The sequence below is a fragment of the Ranitomeya imitator genome, chromosome 3, assembly GCF_032444005.1.
Source record: "Ranitomeya imitator isolate aRanImi1 chromosome 3, aRanImi1.pri, whole genome shotgun sequence".
In the NCBI taxonomy this organism is placed as follows: Eukaryota; Metazoa; Chordata; class Amphibia; order Anura; family Dendrobatidae; genus Ranitomeya; species Ranitomeya imitator.
In genome coordinates this window covers 300,977,892-300,998,767 of record NC_091284.1, presented here as the reverse complement: position 1 = coordinate 300,998,767, position 20,876 = coordinate 300,977,892, and the positions used below count along the sequence as shown (strand labels likewise).

At 46.8% G+C, this 20,876-nt stretch overlaps 2 protein-coding genes across 7 annotated transcripts in view; both read left to right on the top strand.

Moving 5' to 3' along the window:
• ILRUN (inflammation and lipid regulator with UBA-like and NBR1-like domains) overlaps positions 1–20,876 on the top strand; it is a 239,303-nt gene that overhangs the window by 27,773 nt on the left and 190,654 nt on the right. The gene's annotated exons all lie outside the window — the stretch shown is intronic.
• On the top strand, positions 2,932–5,304 carry LOC138669799 (uncharacterized). Its single transcript, XM_069756560.1, has 2 exons — positions 2,932–4,122; positions 4,242–5,304. The coding sequence occupies exons 1-2, from the start codon at positions 3,770–3,772 to the stop codon at positions 5,122–5,124; spliced, it is 1,236 nt and encodes a 411-aa protein (XP_069612661.1). The 5' UTR covers positions 2,932–3,769; the 3' UTR covers positions 5,125–5,304.

Genomic DNA, 20,876 nt, shown 5'->3' with positions numbered 1-20,876 from the left:
AGGAAATCTATCTCCTACTTGTTACTTTGAAAGTATAATTCGTATTAACAGGCATGCTCATTTCGGTGGCTAAAATATGCTAAATTTGGGCTAAATCTACTCCTAATTAGTTTCATGAGGTCCCACTACCTTCTGATTGATAGCTTTACTATGCAGAAAAATAGGCAGAAATCTGCCAGTAACTAGAGTGAGAAAAATAAGGAGCTTACAGCCCAAGAATATGCCATAGCTGCAGGATTTAGTCTTTGTACTACACTACAACTAATTATATGTATGTTTAATAGAAATACAACATATTTCTACAATATACACACTTTGTGTCTTGAGATTTAATTTGTCTATTTAATTTTTAGGAATAGAATTAATGTTAAAGGGAACCTGTCACCCCCCCCCCAGGCGTTTTTAACTAAAAGAGCCAACTTGTGCAGCAGTAATGCTGCATTCTGACAAGGTGGCTCTTTTAGTTATTTGTGCTGTAACTGCCGAAATAATCAGTTTTGTAATTTGTCCTAAATACCTTTTCTTCAGTCAAAGAGGCAGGCCTTTCCCCCCTGCTGCAGCCGTCACTCAAATATTCTGTCACTAGTTCATGCCCTCGTTAAAGCTCAGGCGAAACGCGCGTCGGGCAGGTGCGGGCTACCACAGGACCACTCATATGGTTAAGTATTCCACTATATTATACAGTCTCCTTTTCTTGTCTGTCCTATGGGCTCCAGATGTATCGGACATAGTATAACCACATTGTGCTGCTATACAAACAATCATATTGTGCTGCTATGTTGTGCTGCTACATTATTTAGTGTGCACTGTGCTGTTATATAAATTCAGTGTGTACTGTTTACGCTGTGTTGCCATATAAACAATTGCATTGTGCTGCTATCTAAATTTGTGCACACAGCTTGAACCCTGACTCTCTTTTATTAATCTTATTCTTATATTTAATGGACATTATTCTGGTACTACTGTTTTTTTCTAAAATGAGAGATTTTGCACACTAAATAAACACATTGTGGCAATACAACAATTTTTATTTTTTATATGTGTTCATAGATAATCTCAATACATGCTGCCCTTCTTATAGACATGATAGTCATTATTATATATTCTGTGGATACAAACATCAGAGTCATTGTGTGCACATGATTTACCGTATTTTTCGCTTTGTAAGATGCTCCGGATTATAAGACGCACACCAAATTTTGAGGAGAAAAATAGGAAAAAACTTTTTTTAATAAATTGGTGGGGCGTATTATAATCCATGCGTCTTATTACTTACCAGGGGTTGTGGCTGTGGTGGATCAGGGTCCCAGGGTCGTTGCTGGAGGCAGGAGTGGAGCATTGCTGCAGGCTGGGATGAGGGGGTCAGCAGGGGGCTCCTGTGCTGCTGGCTGGGATGAGGGGTCTGCAGGGCTGTCTCCGATGCTGCAGGGCTGTCTCCGATGCTGCGGGGGCTCTGGCGACATTTTGTGAAAGGCCAGAGCCCCCGGCAGTTCGTCCATGTGTTCCTGTATGACTGATTCCGGGAAAATGGCCGCCGGAATCTCTAGAGATGAGATCTCAGCGCTGAAATCTCATCTCCCGAGATTCCGGCGGCCATTTTCCCGGAATTAGTCATACTGGAACGTATGGACGAACTGCCGGGGGGCTCTGGTCTTTCACAAAATGTCGCCAGAGCCCCCCGCAGCATCGGAGCCTCCAGCATCACCCGGGGCAGCAGCGGACAACCCCGGTAGCGGCGGCAGACAACAGCGGCGGCGGGCGGTAGCAGCGACAGACACCCCCTCATCCCAGCCTGTAATGGTAAGCGGTATATCCGCTTTGTTAGACGCACCCACATTTCCCCCCCAAATTTGGGGGAAATAAAGTGCGTCTTACAAAGCGGAAAATACGGTAATGTTCATTGGGGATATACCCATATCTACTATTTGACTTTAGGAGCCACAATATATACTACATTGGTCTCTGTGATACCCCGTACTTCTTTCCACCTGATTTCTGTTTTCCCTTTTATATATGTTATGTGATACTTTTATGATTAATAAAATTACGTTTATCATAATTTTTTGAGTTGTGCATTATGTTGTAGATTTAGTATATTTGTCAAATGCACGCCATATATTTATTTTTGTATATATGTGTATTCATTGAGAATTTGTCTATTTAATTTTTAGAAACAGAATTAATGTTAAAGGGAACCTGTCATCCCCCCCCCCCCCCCCCCCCCCAGGCGTTTTTAACTAAAAGAGCCAACTTGTGCAGCAGTAATGCTGCATTCTGACAAGGTGGCTCTTTTAGTTATTTGTGCTGTAACTGCAGATATAATCAGTTTTGTAATTTGTCCTAAATACCTTTTCTTCAGTCAAAGAGGCAGGCCTTTCCCCCCTGCTGCATCCGTCACTCAAATATTCTTGGCGCCGCCTCCTCACCGCAGTTTTGAAATGAGCCTGTGCTTTTTGCTCCTGCCTTGGGCAGGCGCAGTGAGCGCTGCCCGTCTGTCCTCATATGCAGTCTAGCTGACTGCGCCTGTGCAGCCGCCCTGCCTGTGAATTCCAGCCCCGCAGTGTCTTCTTATTTATTCATACTACGGGGCTGGGATTCACAGGCAGGGCGTCCGCACAGGCGCAGTCAGCTGGACTGCATGTGAGGACAGACGGGCAGCGCTCACTGCGCCTGCCCAAGGCAGGAGAAAAGAGTGCAGGCGCCGACTCATTTCAAAACAGTGGTGAGGATGCAGCGCCCGGCGCCAAGAAGATTTGAGTGGTGTCTGCAGCAGGGGGGAAAGGCCTACCTCCTTGACTGAAGAAAAGGTATTTAGGACAAATTACAAAACTGATTATTTCGGCAGTTACAGCACAAATAACTAAAAGAGCCACCTTGTCAGAATGCAGCATTACTGCTGCACAAGGTGGCTCTTTTAGTTAAAAACGCCTGGGGGGGTGACAGGTTCCTTTTAATGGATTCATAGCATACTTGATGTAAATGAAAAACTGAGAGACAATGATTTTATTGGCCAGTCTAGCTCAATTCCCGTCATCTGTTTTTAGAACAGAAGAAAACATGCATCTTCAGAACTTTCTTGCCTTTTAAAAACTGGCACAAAACTAAAGCAGGGATAGTACCCATCAGTCGAGTCCCTCCACTTCAGTTTAAGTCAGTTATACAGTGGAGCATTTTTTTTTTTACATTAAACAGGTATTCCCCAAATCACAACGTAGTCTTATAACAGCAGACACATTCATTTGTGTCCGTATAACCCATTTTTAATTCTGATCCATTTTTACACCTCTTCCCTTTACCTCAGGAAGTAGTGTAAAAATGGATCAGAATTACAAATGGACTCTATTCTCCCTCCTGTTTCCACTGGAACCATCCTATAGTTCCAGGGACCCTGGTCGATCCTGCGCAGTGCAGTCTCTCTCAGCTGCATCCAGACAGCATATGTGCTGTGTCTTAGAGTTCTTTCACACTTCAGTTGTGTGGCGTCAGTTAGGTCCGACATCGTGGCGGATCGACGGATCCGTCAAATTTGGTGGAAAAACGGTTCTAACGGATCCGTTTTTTTGACGGATCAGCTGCCCCGATCCGTTAAAAAAACGGATCCGTTAGAACCGTTGCGACCGTTTTTACATCCGTTGTAACCGTTTTTTGACGGATCCGTTTTTTAAAAGGGGAGGATTTCAATGTGATTGGCTACTGGATACTACTGCAAAACTATATATAGCGTGTATTTACACCACATCTTTGAAAGGTTGTAGAGAAAGTGGCAGAAATGGAAGGAGTCCTGGCGAACATTGCAAAGATCTATGCGGATTTTACTTTTGAGGCAAATCAGTTGGCAGTCAGCGTTCGAGAGAGGGAGGAACAAAGACTGCGCATCCTACGGCAGCGGCGGAAGAGAAGGCTGTGGATCCATCCCATCACAGCTCAACGTATGACCCGTGGTGTTTATTCCACGCTTTACATGGAACTAAGGGAAAACCCTCAAAAGTTCTTCAATTATGTGAGGATGAGAGCTGAAAATTTCGAGTTTTTATTGGGCTATGTGGAAGACTGTATACGTAGACGAGACACCCAGATGCGATTCTCAATATCACCAGCAGAGCGTCTCATGGTGACTATTCGGTAAGTAAGTAAGTAATTTTTTTTTTTTTTTTAAATGATTCTCATTCATCAGACTTATAACTGTAATGTTGTTTTTTGAATTTTTTTTATTAATTATTGTCTTTTCGTTTTGTTAACAGATTCCTTGCAACTGGAGAGTCGTTCTCATGCCTCCATTTTCAGTATCGACTTGGGATATCCACCATCTCGGGGATCATCAGAGATACCTGCCGGGCATTGTGGGAGTGCCTACAAGTGGAATACATCCCAGAGCCATCACAGGAGAGGTGGCTGGAGATCGCCCAAAATTTTCATCAAATTTGCCAGTTTCCAAATTGTGTTGGAGCAGTTGATGGAAAGCACATACGGATCGTCAAACCTTCAGGCTCTGGATCACAGTTTTATAACTATAAGAAGTACTTCTCTATTGTGTTGATGGCCATAGCCGATGCACAATGCAAGTTCATCGCTGTTGATATCGGTGCGTATGGACGCGCAAATGATTCACAAATCTTTAAAAATTCACCAATGGGGCGCCGTTTATATGGAGAGACATTTGATTTTCCGCCCCCTAGACCTCTCCCTGGAACCACTAGTCCACCATTACCATTTGTTTGTGTTGGAGATGATGCCTTCCAGCTTTCCCCACACTTGCTGAAACCCTTTGGAAGTAGTGGACTGACCCAGAGGAAAAAAATTTACAATTACCGCTTAACCAGAGCACGAAGAGTAGTGGAATGTGCTTTTGGCATCTTAACTGCCAAATGGAGAGTCCTGCTAACTGCAATTAAACTGCAGACTGAAACTGTCGATGATGTGGTCAAAGCGTGCGTTGTCCTGCACAATTTTGTTTTATCAAAAGAACAAGTTTCCCTGGAGGATAATGTTTCTGAAAGCACCTTACGGGATTACCAAAACCCCACTTTTCGCAGTCCAGTAGCAGTCTCCAGAATGCGGGACAGTTTTGCAGACTACTTCATGTCTCCTGCAGGATCAGTTGACTGGCAGTATGAAATGGTGTAAAAAATTTTTTCTTTTTACACTTGTAAAAATACCATTTTTTGTTTGCTTACAAAATCTTTGTACTTTAATGCAGCATTGTATGTTTTGCAACGGTACCCTTTAAACACTGTTATTGTTACTATTGCCATAACCTTGGTGATTTAAAAACTTTACAAAAAAAAAAAGAGAAAGACAATAAAATTGTTTTTAAACCAAAAAACTGTTGATTTATTTACAGATTCTCATAGTTTGGGGTGGAGATAGTAGCGGAGGGGCTGACAGGGCGGACCACGTCGAGAGTGGGGGACAGGACATCACGGGGAGGAACAGAAGTAGAATGGGTGGTGAAAACATGAGGTTGTGTAGAGAGTTGAGGTGCAGATGTGGTGTGTGGGAGGTATGAAGGTGTTGGTGGGATTGGGAACGGAGAAGTTAAAGGGGAAGAATGGAAGGGGGACGGTAAAAACTGGGAAAGACTAAGGGGGGAAGGAACAAATGACGAAGGAGTAGAATGGACGGGAGGAGGACGGACAGGAGGAGGACGGACGGGAGGATAGACGGTGGATTGAGAGGGGAAAGGTGTTGACACATGAAGGGTAGGTGGAGGGGCATGGGACATCGCCTGCGCTAGAGCAGTGTGGCAGCCTTGCATCACATGCATCTGCAGGTCAGGAGTTAGATTTTCCATGTGCCTGAGGACCGACTGAAAAAAACAGTGCCTTGGTGACTGATTTGCATCTGATTGCATCCTATCAAGACGACTGCTGAGTTCAAGTATGCTTTTGTTAAGCATATTGTACCCAGCAGACGTTTGCTCACTCAAAAGCTTGATGGCACTGTGAAAGGATGCATTCAGCTGCAAAAAGTCAGGCGCATAGCTCCTTTCCTGACCTCTCTGGCGCTGCCGTCCTGACCACAAAGTTGGTCTAGATGTTGCGGCAGTGGCAGAGGGGTGGGGTAAAGGGAACTCTAACTCATCACCTGCAGCTTCAAGTGACGAAGTCCGCCCTGCTGCTCCAGCGCTGGTGGATGAGGCTGAGGGATCAAATGAAAGGGAAGGTGCAGAAACAGAGGGGTCGACGTGGTCCCCGGTGGCGGACTCTTGAGGGATCGCTCCAGAGGGGTGCAACTCTGATGCAGGCTCCCGAGTGCTGCAGAAAGTGCTGTTAAAGAAGAAAAAAAAAATTAGTATCTGGATATTACAATTGCCCTTGCTGCAAAAAAAATTGAAGGTTACACATTTTTACAGTTTGACTGAAAATATGTGGTGTTGAATATTTACCTTCTGCTCAGCAGCGTCGACCGGAGGAACGACAGGGCTCTGGCATGTTTGTATCTGCTCCTGCGTCCTCTAGATCCACTCGGGGCCTGCATCTCCTTATTAAACTCCCTCTTGAAGCGATCCCTGAGTGACCGCCACCGCACGATAATCCTGTTACCTGGAAAGAGAAAGCAAAAATTGGTTACTATACACCACATTAAATCATGCCTAACATAAGGTTATGAAGTGTGAATACTTACGCGCTAGATCCTGGGCCCCAGCATCGAGTTCCTCCCAGTTATCCATAACAGCACTGCACACTTCCTCCCATAGCCGTCGGGTGATTAACTGGTCAGCATGGCGGCGGTCCGACATGTTCCACAGCGGCTCCCGACTTTGTACTGCTTCGATGAGGGTGTTCACATCGATGCCCTCCTCTTCATCATCTTGTTCGGGAGCACGCTGTGAAGCCTAACAAAAAGATAAGAATAAAAAGGGAAAGATTACAACACATGAATTTTACATTTTACTAAACACCAAACCAAAAAGGAACTTACTCTTCGGCGACCGCCGCGATTATCATTCCGACGACTATGGGAGGTGCTTTGAGGAACTCTACGTCGAGCCCCGGATTGTGAAGACTAATTTAAAAAAAAAAAAAAATTAATAATGTTCTTTGATCGAGGCATATGTATTGTGTGCTGTGCTGAATGTTTGTGTTGGGTGTAGTGCATTGTATGTGAGGATCGGTCTGTTCAAAACTTACACTATGCGCTCCCGCTCCTTGTATTTCTCCACCCTGTCCGTCTCCTTCTGTTAGCCCCTCTGCTTCATATTCCTGTGAATACAGAATAAACACATAAAGGCTTAAAATACAATTGCCATTGTTGCACCAAAATAAAAAATTTATGAAGAAAAAAAATTAACACCTCAGTTTGCTGATGATGTGCTGGGGGGCTCTCAGAAGAATTTAGACATTATGATCTTGCGTCTATCTTGGGTTGGTCGGTCCCTTGCTTGGGTCCTCTTGGTCCCTAGAATCTGTAAGCATAAAGGGAGTTCTAAGCTACTATACAAAAGGATAGATAGATAGATGCAGCTTTCAGGACTTTACACTTACATCTGTTTCCAAAACTTGGGGCTTGCGTATAGCTTGGGTCGGTCGGTCCCTTGCTTGGGTCCTCTTGGTCCCTAGAATCTGCAAGCATAAAGAGAGTTCTAAGCTACTATACAAAAGGATAGATGCAGCTGTAGGGACTTTACACTTACAACTTTTAAAAAAAATGGGGAGCCTGCTTGTGTACGTCTTGGGTCAGTACCTACTACAGTGCCAACTTATTTTTGATTTCCCCCACCACAAAAGAAAAAAAAAATTCTACCGTCAAACTTGATGCACAAGCTGCCAAACCCTCTACCTCCTGTTTCCCCACAAAAAAACCCCCCAAAAAATCCCTTTAAAACACCAAAACTACGTAGAACTTGATATGCGCAATGCGCATGCTGGTAAAACCCACCTAAACAAAGTTTAACCTTATAAAAAATGTTCCTCATTCGAAATTAAAATACCAATCCCCAAAATTGTTAATTATGATTACCCTACAGTTTGTATTTTCTAAAACCAGATAACATATTCTATAGCAAAGATTTGCATTACACATTTGTATATATAACCTTTACTGCATGTTTACCCAATATTACATTTATCTTGAGACTACTGACAGTTTTGTGAAATTTTTATTACTATATTTTTTTAAATTTTCTTTTTTTTAGGGTACAGTAGGAGCTACACTGCTCTTTATTTGAAATACAAGTACATTATGGAAAACAACAAAGATGCAGAACACATCACACATCATTTATACACACACACAAAACAAATTTTACACCACAGCTATTCAAAATACCAGCATAGTATGAAAAACATATAAACAGGGCAGGCAGGCACACGCACGCACGCACGCACACACAGCCACCTTCTGTCTGTCCCTCGGCGCTCTGCTTCTCTGCCCTGTGTAAGCACAGCGGCCGGAAAGCAGAGTGGTGACGTCACCGCTGTGCTCTGCTTTACGGCTGGCTGGCGCTCACAATGCAGAGAAGCACAGCACGGGGACAGACAGCGGAATTTACCTTTTTTTTTTTTACTTTTACACTGGTAACCAGGGTAAACATCGGGTTACTAAGCGCGGCTCTGCAGTTAGTAACCCGATGTTTACTCTGGTTACCGGCATCGTTGGTCGCTGGAGAGCTGTCTGTGTGACAGCTCTCCAGCAACCAAACAGCGACGCTGCAGCGATCCGGAGCGTTGTCGGTATCGCTGCAGCGTGTGACGGTACCTTTAGTAAATACATCAAAAATCAACATTAACCAATATGGCATTGACAAATGCACATGCAACCAACAAGATGCACACAAACATACCTGCAAGCAGAGTCATAACGCAAGCATAACACATGAACAGGCGTAATATTGACGAAGGCATAATAAGGTGCAGGCACATGAACACATACATACAAAAGCACACAGCAGTACAAAAATACACACACACACGGCCATCAGTCCTCCAGCTGGAGCTTGATATATTCACAGTGGCAGGCCTCGGGGTGGATCTGGACTGTAGCAGGGCACTGGCTGTTGCAGGACGACGGCAGGCCTCAGGTTGGATTCAGGTTTTAAAAGCTCTTGCTGTACTCAGTACGTCATACACAAATGCACACACACACACACACACACACACACACACACACACACACACACACACGCTGGATGTCAGTACTCACATGGCTGTCTCAGGCAGGGTCTGGCTGGCACGGCCTCTCTGGCTGGCTGGCAGGGCCTCGCTGGCTGGCAGGGCCTCTCTGGCTGGCTGGCAGGGCCTGGCTGGCAAGGTCTTGCTTGCAGGGTCTGGCAGTGTGTCTCTGGCTGGCAGGGCCTCTCTGGCTGGCAGGGCCTCTCTGGCTGGCAGGGCCTCTCTGGCTGGCAGGGCCTCTCTGGCTGGCAGGGCCTCTCTGGCTAGCTGGCAGGGCCTCTCTGGCTGGCTGGCAAGGTCTTGCTGGCAGGGTCTGGCTGGGTCTCTCTTGCATTGAAGGGTCTGTCTTGCTGGCTGGTACATTTGGGAATGACCTGTCCTCTTTATATAGTTTTTGGGTTGTCTGGGCAAAGTATCCACTTTTTGGAGCATGCTCAATCAAAAAAAGCGGATTGAGGCGACGGATCCGCCAAAAAGCGGATCGCGACGGATCCGTCGCCCATAGGCGCCCATTCTAAAAAAAGGCGGACACGACGGATCCGCCGCGGTCCGCCTTTTCGGCGGCGCCAAAAAACGTTACAAAGTCTGTCAATGTCTAGACAACGTCCGCCAAATATCGACGGATCCGTCGCATGGCGGATGGAACGGACGGCCATCCGCCACAATCAGTCTCTAATGCAAGTCAATGGGAAAATAGCGGATCCGCCAAAAAAAAAATGGCGGATCCGCCATTTCACGAAAATGGCGGTTTTTGACTGACGCCGAAAGACTGAAGTGTGAAAGAGGCCTTAGAAGGCTTTTCTACTGTGAGGGATGATGTCATGGAAAAAGTGTATGCTGGTAACCATCTAGTGATCTACTGCAGAAAAAGGCAGTGAATACTTTAGGCATCAAGGAGAGATTTGCTGTAAACGGGGCTGAGAAAAGAGATGTGGTGTATGTGCATGGGATATAATGGACAGATATTCCGCAGGATGGCTATGTATATAGATGACCAAAATAACATGACATACTGCAGGATTGTGCTTCGTGTACAAGGGCTGAGTTTAGTTGACCTATGTTTGTACTGCTGAGAGATAGGTTTGAAACTGCAAATGGCACTATATTGATTCATGCACCAGATGGTTCTCTTCTGCTATATGCATCATCTGAACAACATTTGCAGTTTAACACCACTGATCTGTCTGCAACAGCCACTAAGTCAAGTCTGCACTACTGTTGTGAAGTTCAGAACAGTTGAGCTTGGCTAGAGCCAGCTTATGATGTAAAACCACACTGCAGATATATTGATGTAGATGGCAGAAATAAATTCGGCAAGGCAGGGTACTGTGAGTGAATGAGTGAACTGAAGAATAAGGCTGGAGACACACTAGCAATTTTAAAATTAGTCCGATTTTGATGCAGGAGAGTCAAAGGAGTGTAATGCAAGTGTCATGTTAGGGTCATCATGCTGCTTTTTATGCAAACACACACACACGATAGAAGAAAAGCCAGCAATTCATGTGCGTGTACAGTAAAATCACATTGACAGGTTATATAGATATATACTTCTAGAATGCATAGATATATAGATGTCTCTCTCACACTCTCACACACACACACACACACACACACACACACACACACACACACACACACACACACACACACATACACATACTCCCTGACTGAGGTCACCGCGACGTGAGAAAGTTATTCTGCTCCTGGTGCTGTCTGAAAGGGAATAGGAGTTCACGGCCAGTGAACTCACTTCACCTTTCTGTCATCAGTGCAAGCACCGTATTAAAATTTCCCTCGGTGCTCACACCGACGTCACATGAGGAATCGTCCCTGTGAAACCGTGTAAAAATCAGACAGCACTTGCATCCGAGTCTGAGTGCTGGGTGTTTCTTTTTCTCGTACCCGTTGACTTCTGTTGTGGGATGTGATCTGAATTCCGATTACAATTTCGGCATGCTGCGTCTTTTTCCAGTCCAATCGTGATTTGGTAAGAGCCGGAAAACAAAATGCAGATGAAGACACAATCCTAGAATATCATTGGTCCGAATTCAAGCCGAATTTTTTTATTTTTTTTTTATTTTTTTTTATCGGATTGCATTCGTCTGATTTAATCGCAAGTGGGAATGAGCCCTTACGTGCATTTTAAACTCTGAGGCCGGGGTCAGACCTAGCGTATCAAAATACGGTAGTTTTTTTTACAGACGAGATATGCAGAAAAGTTCCAGAACAGAACAGTGATCCGTATTTAATGCGAGGATGTGATTTTTTTTTTTTTTTTTTTTCTTCTCTCCAAAAATGATCCGTGTGGACATAGAATGTATCCATGGCCTCAAATATTCGTGGGGAAGAAAAAAAAATATATATATATATATATACATACACGCACGCACGTTGGACAAAATAATGGAAACACCTAACGTTTTGACATCATAATCTTCGAACATGTGATAGACATGCAAACCGTGACATATGGTAATGTTTTGTAGTTTATTATTTGTGATGTGTATGTAAATTAACTGTTTTGCATAGTTGTAAGAACATTGATGAGAACCTGATCCCAATTGCAGACCCCTCGGATTTTCAAAGAGGCCAAATTGTTGGTGCTCGTATGGCAGGCGCTAGTATAACAAAGTGCCCGAATGCTTGGCGTGTCAAGATGTACTGTCTCCAAAGTAATGACTGCTTTTGAAAGAGAAGGAAAAACGTCCATAGCAAAGCACAGGTCCGGCCGAAAGTCCAAGATGACTGAGAGAGACCGTCGGACTCTAAAGCGAATTGTGAGAGAGGATCGTAAGACCACGGCTCCGAAAATCACTGCTGAGCTCAATGAACACCTATAGAACCCAGTTTCCACGAAAACTGTTCGTCGGGAGCAGCACAAATCTGGCTTCCACGGAAAAGCTGCAATTAGAAAACCGCTGCTCTCAATGACAAATGTTTCCAAGCGTTTAGAGTGGTGTTGAAACCTCCAGAATTGGTCCCTCGAGCAATGGAAACATGTGATATTCTCAGATGAATCATCCTTTACCCTATTTCCGACCTCCGGCCGAGTGTACGTTTGAAAACAGCCGAAAGAAGTATTCCAGACTGCCTTCTCCCAACCGTAAAACATCGTGGAGATTCTGTGATGATCTGGGGTGCTATTTCGTGGAGATCCGCTGGGCCAGTGATATCCCTTCATGGAAGAATTAACAGCCGAGATTATTTAGGCATTTTGGGCGACCAAGTACATCCAATGGTTCAAACACTGTTCCCGGAGGGGAACGCCATCTTTCAGGATGATAATGCACCAATTCATACAGCTAGAATTGTTAAAGCATGGCATGAGGAACATTCTAATGAAGTTGAGCATCTCCTCTGGCCCCCACAATCCCCCGACCTCAACATTATTGAGCATTTATGGTCGATTTTAGAGATTCAAGCTAGACGTCGATTTCCGCCGCCATCTTTGCTCAAAGAACTGGAGGGTGTTTTAACTGCAGAATGGGTTAATATTCCTTTGGAAACAATTCACACCTTGTATGAATCCATACCTCGGAGAATTGAGGCTTTAATCGCTGCAAAAGGTGGACTTACACCATATTAAACTAACTTTTGTTGATGTTTCCATGTGTTTCCATTATTTTGTCCAACCCCTGTGTGTGTGTGTATATATATCTCTCGGCCGTCGCTGCAAGAGTTCCTCACTAAAACAGTACGGCATTCTGCCACCAGTTCCTCATTTGAAATAAGCCCCATCCGGCAGCAGGCTTATATCGGGTCAGGAACCATCCCATGGGTAGCGTATAATGTAACCAACTGAGCTTGCGGATGTGGGGATTCGTGGATCGAGATAAAAGATTAATTATTTAATTAAGCCCAATATTATTTTTTTTTATTTACCGTAACAGCCGAAGAGGTACACTAGAAAATACAGTTATGTATACAAGAGCAAATATATACAGTCAGGAGTGTAGTACACAAGGATAGGGTATACATAGGTTGCAATTACCTTATGTAGCATGTGACCACAGGGAGGCGCTGATGTATCACAGGTCCAAAGCTTAGCTACAGGTTTTCCGGGCTGCGTCAGCTAACGTATCCTCCTGTCATCAGAAAACTCAGTCCAAACCAAGGGGCTGCCTTATATCTCCTATGCTGTTCCCTCACACATCTGCTCCCACCCCTGGGTGGTGCAGCCTCTCTCCTCCCATCTCTGAGAATATGATTTTCTGTCCAGAACCGTGGCTAGCCCATAACTTTGCCCTGGAGCTCTGAATGTGTTGGTTGTACCGCCACTGGATTCTGCTCAATTTTATCTGCGCATAGAGACCAAATTTGCCTACCGTATGCAGTTCCTGGTAGCTATGCTTTATAACTCTATAATCCAGAGTGCTACAGGTGGTTAAAAAAATATGAGCGCTTGGGGAAAGGAATGCCGATTCGGATTATGTGCTCGGTTAGTCCCAGAGATATTGCATTCTGCTATTAGAAGTGATTTTCCAGATTCAATACCTCATAGCGTTGCTGTACCTAATAGTGCCACTCTGTCTTCATGTGTGTCCGACAAAAGGGTTCAGGTTGCTGTAGCTGCAGAAAAGTTTGCACCCTCCTGTTAAGAGCTTCAATGAGCTTGAGTTAATTAAAGGTAAACAATGATCCTGGGGTCTGAATGCCCAGGGTGGGGGCACATTTCAGGAGTGGAAAGACATTTACTTTGTCCCTCACACCTTTCTGCTTTAGAGGACACTAGGGGGCATCACATTCCTGTGTTCCCCCGAGCGCACTCCTTCAATCTCTCCTTGCCGAGGTAGCCCGTCAGCATTGCCATGGTCTCTGCCCCTTTTGTTGCGAATGGAGAAGTGGTACTGCTGGAGCACCAGGCTCCAACGCAGAAATCCCCCATTCATCCCGGAGACCATGTGCAACCAGCTGAGGGGGTTGTGGTCTGTCTCCACGATTAAGTGATGCTCGTACAAGTATGGCTGCAGGGCCCACACAATTGCCAAGCACTCGTTTTCCATCGTGGAGTAAGCCGCCTCTCTCGGCAATAGCTTCTTGCTCAGGTACAGGATGGGATGCTCCTGGCTCGCGGCGTTGACCTGGCTTAGCATGGCACCGAGACTAAAGTCACTGGCGTCGGTCTGTACTACAAACAGACATGCAAAGTCAGCAACTTGTAGTACTTGGGGGCTGAAGAGAGCGGTCTTGAGCGCCTGAAAAGCTGTCTCACAGGTGACTGATCAGTCTACCGCGAGCGGCAGCTTTTTCTTGGTGAGGCCCATCAGGGGCTTGGCCAGGGTGCTATAGTGTGGAACAAACCTCCTATACTACCCAGTGGTGCCGAGGAAGGACATAACCTTCTTTTTGGTCCTGGGAGTGGGCCATGATGGGAGTGGGCCACCTTCCGGGTTGTGGCTTCAGAACCCCCCTGCCTACCCAGTGAACCAGGTAGAGGACCTCGCTCATGCCCAGCTGGCAATTTTCCGGCTTGATTGTTAAACCTGTCCGGTGGATCCACCTAAGCACTTGCGTAAGATGCTCTAGGTCAGGGGTCCCCAACTCTAGTCCTCAAGGCCCACCAACAGGTCATGTTTTCAGGATTTTCTTTGCATTGCGCAGGTGATGCAATTATTACCTGGGCAAGACTAAGGAAATCCTGAGAACATGACATGTTGGTGGGCCTTGAGGACTGGAGTTGGGGACCACTGCTCTAGGTGATCCTCCCATGTGGGACTGAAGATGGCAATATCATCCAGGTACGCAGCCGCGCATTCTTCAAGTCCCTGGAGCAGCATGTTGACCATCTGCTGAAAAGCGGCAGGGGCATTCTTCTTGCCGAAAGGCATCACAGTGGACTTGTACATTCCAAACAGGGTGATAAAGGCAGAGCGCTCCCGGGCCTCGTGGGTCAGAGGGATTTGCCAACATCTCCAGCTCAGATCCATGATGGTCAGGTACTTAGCCCCGGCCAACTGATCGAGCAGGTCATCGATGCATGGTATAGAGAACGCATCGGTGACATTAACAGCGTTGAGCCCCCTGTAATCCACACAGAACCTGGTTTTTCTGTCCTTTTTGTAAACGAGGACTACAGGCGACGCCCACGTGCTGTTGGATGCCTGGATCACCCCCAGCTTCAGCATCTCGTCAATCTCCTGGTGCATCTGCTGCTGCACTTCAAGAGAGACCCAATATGCTGACCATCGGATCGGAGGATAATCCCCAGTTTCCAGGTGATGGCCAGCCAACTCGGTCCTTCCGGGAAGGCTTCTGAACAGCTCCTGGAAGGGCGTAGAGTATCCGTCATTTGAGACCGTTGGTCCTCGGAGAGCTGTTGGCTAACCTCCACGACCTCAAAGGACCCACCCGCCTTTGCTTGGGTGAGCAGATCCAGGAGGGTTTCGGTCTCTCCTTCCTCGGGAAGGTTGCACACAGGGAGGGCGCAGGCCTCCCGCTCATGATGGGCCTTCATCATGTTCATATGGAAGGCCTACCTCCTTCCATGGGAGTGGTCTAGGGTGACCAGGTATGTGACGTCATTGAGCCGCTGGTGCAAGAGGTATGGACCCTCCCAGGCTGCCTGAAGCTTCTCCTGTGGTATGGGGACCAGTACCCACACTTTCTGACACACGTGGTAGGTCCTTTCACAAGCATTCTGGTCGTACCAGAACTTCTGGTCAGCCTGAGCCTGGGTAATATTGTCCTGCACCAGCCACGACAAGGCCGTCGTTTTGTCCTAGAAGCTCATGACGTACTCAACGACTGACGCTCCAGGGGTGGCCAAGTCTCCTTCCCATGCCTCTTTCACCAGAGCAAGGGGCCCTCGTATACGCCGCCCATGCAGGAACTTGAAGGGGATGAATCCCGTTGAGATCTGCGGAGCCTCCCCGTAGGCAAATTGGTGAGGGAAGTACCACTCCCAGTCGCTCCCGTGGGAGTCAACCAACATCCTAAGCATCTGCTTGAGGGTGCCATTGAACCACCCGCACAGACCATTAGTCTGCGGATGGTACGGACTGACCACCAGTTTTTGCACCTGTATTTGCTTACAAAGGGACTCCATCAGCTGCAACATGAACTGTGTCCCTCGGTGGGTGAGCATTTCCTGGGGAAATCCCACTCTGGAGAAAATCTCCAGTAAAGCCATGGCCATCTTGTCAGCCCGAGTGGACGACAAGGCTACCACTTCTGGGTACCGGGTGGCATAATCCACTACCATTAGTATGTAGCATTTCCCGAAGCGGCTGGGAATTGACAGCGGTCCAATGAGATCCACAGCCACACTCCGGAAAGGCTCGTCCATGATGTGCAATGGCACCAGTGGGGCTTTGGGGCTCCGCCCCGCCTTCGCCACTCTTGACAGGTGTCACACGAACGGCAGTAGGCAGCGACATCGGTCCCCAATTCAGGCCAGAAAAATGCTGAGCTAGCCTGGCCTTGGTCTTGGCGTTCCCTAAGCGGCCAGCTATCGGAACCTCATGTACGATCTGCAACTACTCCGCCTGGAACGGATAGGATACCATTAAATGTCGTCCCTTGGCCATGCCTCTGGTGACTCTCGCTGAACCGACACCCGCCACAGCCATCCTTGGTCACAGACCACCCGCTCGAGGTCTGAGTCCGTGAAAGACTGTGCCACCTGCTCCTTAACCCCTTCATGACCCAGCCTATTTTGACCTTAATGACCTGGCCGTTTTTTGTAATTCTGGCCAGTGTACCTTTTATGAGGCAATAACTCAGGAACGCTTCAACGGATCCTAGCGGTTCTGAGATTGTTTTTTTCGTGACATATTGGGCTTCATGTTAGTGGTAAATTTTGGTCGATAATTTTTGCGTTTATTTGTGAAAAAAAATGGAAATTTGGCTAAAATTTTGAAAATTTCACAATTTTCAGCTTTTGAATTTTTATTCTGTTAAATGAGAGAGTTATGTGACACAAAATGGTTAATAAATAACATTACCCACATGTCTACTTTACATCAGCACAATTCTGGGAACAAAATTTTTTTTTGCTAGGAAGTTATAAGGGTTAAAATTTGACCAGCGATTTCTCACTTTTACAACGAAATTTACAAAACCTTTTTTTTTTTTTTTTTAGGGACCACCTCATATCCAAAAGTGACACCATTCTAAAAACTGCGCCCCTCAAGGTACTCAAAACCACATTCAAGAAGTTTATTAACCCTTCAGGTGCTTCACAGCAGCAGAAGCAATACGGAAGGGAAAAATGAACATTTAACTTTAGTCACAAAAATGTTTTAGCAGCAATCTTTTTATTTTCCCAAGGGTAAAAAGAGAAACTGGACCCCAAAAGTTATTGTACAATTTGTCCTGAGTACGCCGATTCCCATATGTGGGAGGGGGGGGGGAAACACTGTTTGGGCGCACGACAAGGCTCGGAAGGGAAGGAGCGCCATTTGACTTTTTCAGTGAAAAATTGGCTCCAATCTTTAGCGGACACCATGTCGCGTTTGGAGAGCCCCTGTGTGCCTAAATATAGTGAGCACTTTGAACCCTCAGGTGCTTCACAAATTAATCCGTAAAAATGAAAAAGTACTTTTTTTTTTCACAAAAAATTTCATTTAGCCTCAATTTGTTCATTTCCACATGGGCAACAGGATAAAATGGATCCCAAAATGTGTTGGGCAATTTCTACTGAGTACATGGATACCTCACATGTGGGGGTAAACCACTGTTTGGGCACCCCCACATGTGACCCCATTTTGGAAACTAGACCCCCCAAGGAACTTATCTAGATGTGTGGTGAGCACTTTGAACCCCCAAGTGCTTCACAGACGTTTACAACGCAGAGCCGTGAAAATAAAAAATCATTTTTCTTTCCTCAAAAATGTTTTAGCAAGCAATTTTTATTTTCACAAGGGTAACAGGAGAAATTGGACCCCAGTAATTGTTGCCCAGTTTGTCCTGAGTATGCTGGTACCCCATATGTGGGGGTAAACCACTGTTTAGGCGCACGTCGGGGCTCAGAAGGGAGGGAGCACGCAAGATTGGCTGGAATCATTGGTGGTGCCATGTTGCATTTGGATCAATGGTGGCGCCATGTTGCATTTGGAGACCCCTGATGTGCCTAAACAGTGGAAACCCCTCAATTCTAACTCCAACACTAACCCCAACACACCCCTGACCCTAATCTCAACTCTAGCCATAACCCTAACCCCAACACACGCCTAACCATAACCCTAACCACAGCCTAATCTTAACCCTATTTCCAACCCTAGCCCTAATTCCAACCCTAACCCTAAGGCTATGTGCCCAAGTTGTGGATTCGTGTGAGATTTTCTGCACCATTTTTTAAAAATCCGCAGGTAACAGGCACTGCGTTTTACCTGCGGATTTTCCGTGGATTTCCAGTGTTTTTTGTGCGGATTTCACCTGCGGATTCCTGTTGAGGAACAAGTGTAAAACGCTGCGGAATCCGCACAAAGAATTGACATGCTGCGGAAAATACAACACAGCGTTCCCGCGCGGTATTTTCCGCACCATGGGCACAGCGGATTTGGTTTTCCATAGGTTTACATGGTACTGTAAACCTGATGGAAAACTGCTACGAATCCGTAGCGGCCAATCCGCTGCGGATCCGCAGTCAAATCCACACCGTGTGCACATAGCCTAATTCTAGCCCTAACCCTTAAGGTATGTTCACACGTTCCTGATTTCCCTCCTTTTTTTTCAGGACTGAAACCGCAGCTCTTTGCAGAAAACGCAGGTCCTTTTTTTGGTGCGTTTTTTGGTGCGTTTTTTGATGCGTTTTTTATGCAGTTTTCTATGCAGAGTTTGTGTGTTTTCTAGGAAGTTTTTTAGGGTTAAAATGGCTGAAAATACCCTACCCCTAACCCTACCCCTAACCCTACCCCTAACCCTACCCCTAACCCTAACCCTAACCCTAACCCTATTCTAACCTTAGTGGAAAAAAAAAAAAATTCTTAATTTTTTTTTTGTCCCTACCTATGGGGGTGACAAAGGGGGGGGGGTGTCATTTACTATTTTTTTTATTTTGATCACTGAGAGGTTATATCTCAGTGATCAAAATGCACTTTGGAACGAATCTGCCGGCCGGCAGATTCGGCGGGCGCACTGCGCATGCGCCCGCCATTTTGCAAGATGGCGGCGCCCAGGGAGAAGACGGCCGGACGGACACCGGGAGGCCGGGTAAGTATAAGGGGGGGAGATGAGGGCACGGGGGGACATCGGAGCACGGGTGGGGGGGCATCGGAGCACGGGGGGGGGGGGCATCGGAGCATGGGGGGGTGGGATCGGGGCAGCCACACTCCGCCCACGCACTTCCGCCCGCTTCCCCGCACTTCCTGCTTCAGCGGTTCGGCACCACAAACCGCAATAAAACCCGCAGATATATTTTTGATCTGCGGGTTTGACCTCACAATGGAGGTCTATGGGTGCAGAACCGCTGCGGCTCCGAAAAAAGAAGTGACATGGTACTTCTTTTTTACCGCGGCTATTCGGCTTTTTTTCCCGATTCCCGCATCATGTGCACAGTGGTTCCTGTTTTCCATAGGGTACATTGTACTGTACCCTGCATGGAAAACAGCTGCGGAACCGCAGCGGCAAAAACGCTGCGGTTCCGCAGAAAAAAACGCACTGTGTGAACATGGCCTTACCCTAGCCCTAACCGTAGTGGAAAATATATATAGATTTTCTTTATTTTATTATTGTCCCTACCTATGGGGGTGATAAAGGGGGGGTTTATTTATTTATTTTTTATTTTGATCGCTGTGATGGGTTCTATCACAGCGATCAAAATGTACCTGTAACGAATCTGCTGGCCGGCAGATTCGGCGGGTGCACTGCGCATGCGCCCACCATTTTGGAAGATGGCGGCGCCCATGGAGAAGACAGACGGACACCGGAGCTCGGTAAGTATGCGGGGGTGGGATTGGACAGCAGGGGGGGAGATCGGACTGCGGGGGGAGCGGACAGGAGGACGGAGGGGAGTGGAGGACAGCAGATGACAGGACGGAGGGGAGGAGATTGGTGGCGGGGGCAAATCGCAGTCTCCAGCCATGGCTGATGCTATTGCAGCATCGGCCATGGCTGGATTGTAATATTTCACCAATTTTCATTGGTGAAGTATTACTATCGCTCTGATTGAAAGTGAAACGTCACTTTCAACAGCCAATCAGAGCGATCATAGCCACGGGGGAACGAAGCCAGGTCCCTGCAGGTCGGGTGAAATTAGTTAACACTTTCACCCGACCTGCAGGAGCGCGATCCGACCATGACGCATATGCTGCGTCACAGGTCGGATTGGCACAGGTTTTCATGACGCATACGCTGCGTCAAAGGTCGGGAAGGGGTTAAGGGCCTTCAGGCTGTCGTCTGCCTCCAACGCTTCCTGAAACCCCTGACTGTATGAGGCCAGAATGGACGAAACTGCCATGTCTTCTTTCAGTTCCCTGGGACCCGTCTCCATGCCTCCCTCTGGCTTAGCCGCCACTTGGTCGGAAGGGGGAAGGCTGTCGAACCTCCGTGAGGCTCCTTGGGCTCTAGCACTCCCACTCCTGGTGGCAGCGGCCACGACTGCTGTAACCCTGGGTAGTGCCTGCCTCCCCACGGCTTCCACACAAATCGCCGAGTCAGTTGGACTAACCTGGTCTCCTGGCATCCCAGGTGCGGGGACCTCCTGCCCTGAGGCCTTACCTGGAAACTCCACCTCTCCTTTGACAGTCGCAACCCCATTGTCACATTTCCCTTCCTGCAGCTGCGCAGAACCCAGCAGTTTAGACTCATCTAGCGGCCCTACAATCC

Excerpts from the sequence above, each read along its gene's own strand:
- LOC138669799 (XM_069756560.1), top strand. The coding sequence starts at position 3,770 with ATGGAAGGAGTCCTGGCGAACATTGCAAAGATCTATGCGGATTTTACT. Across the intron at positions 4,123-4,241 it reads CGTCTCATGGTGACTATTCG|ATTCCTTGCAACTGGAGAGT; the intron begins GTAAGTAAGTAA and ends TTTTGTTAACAG.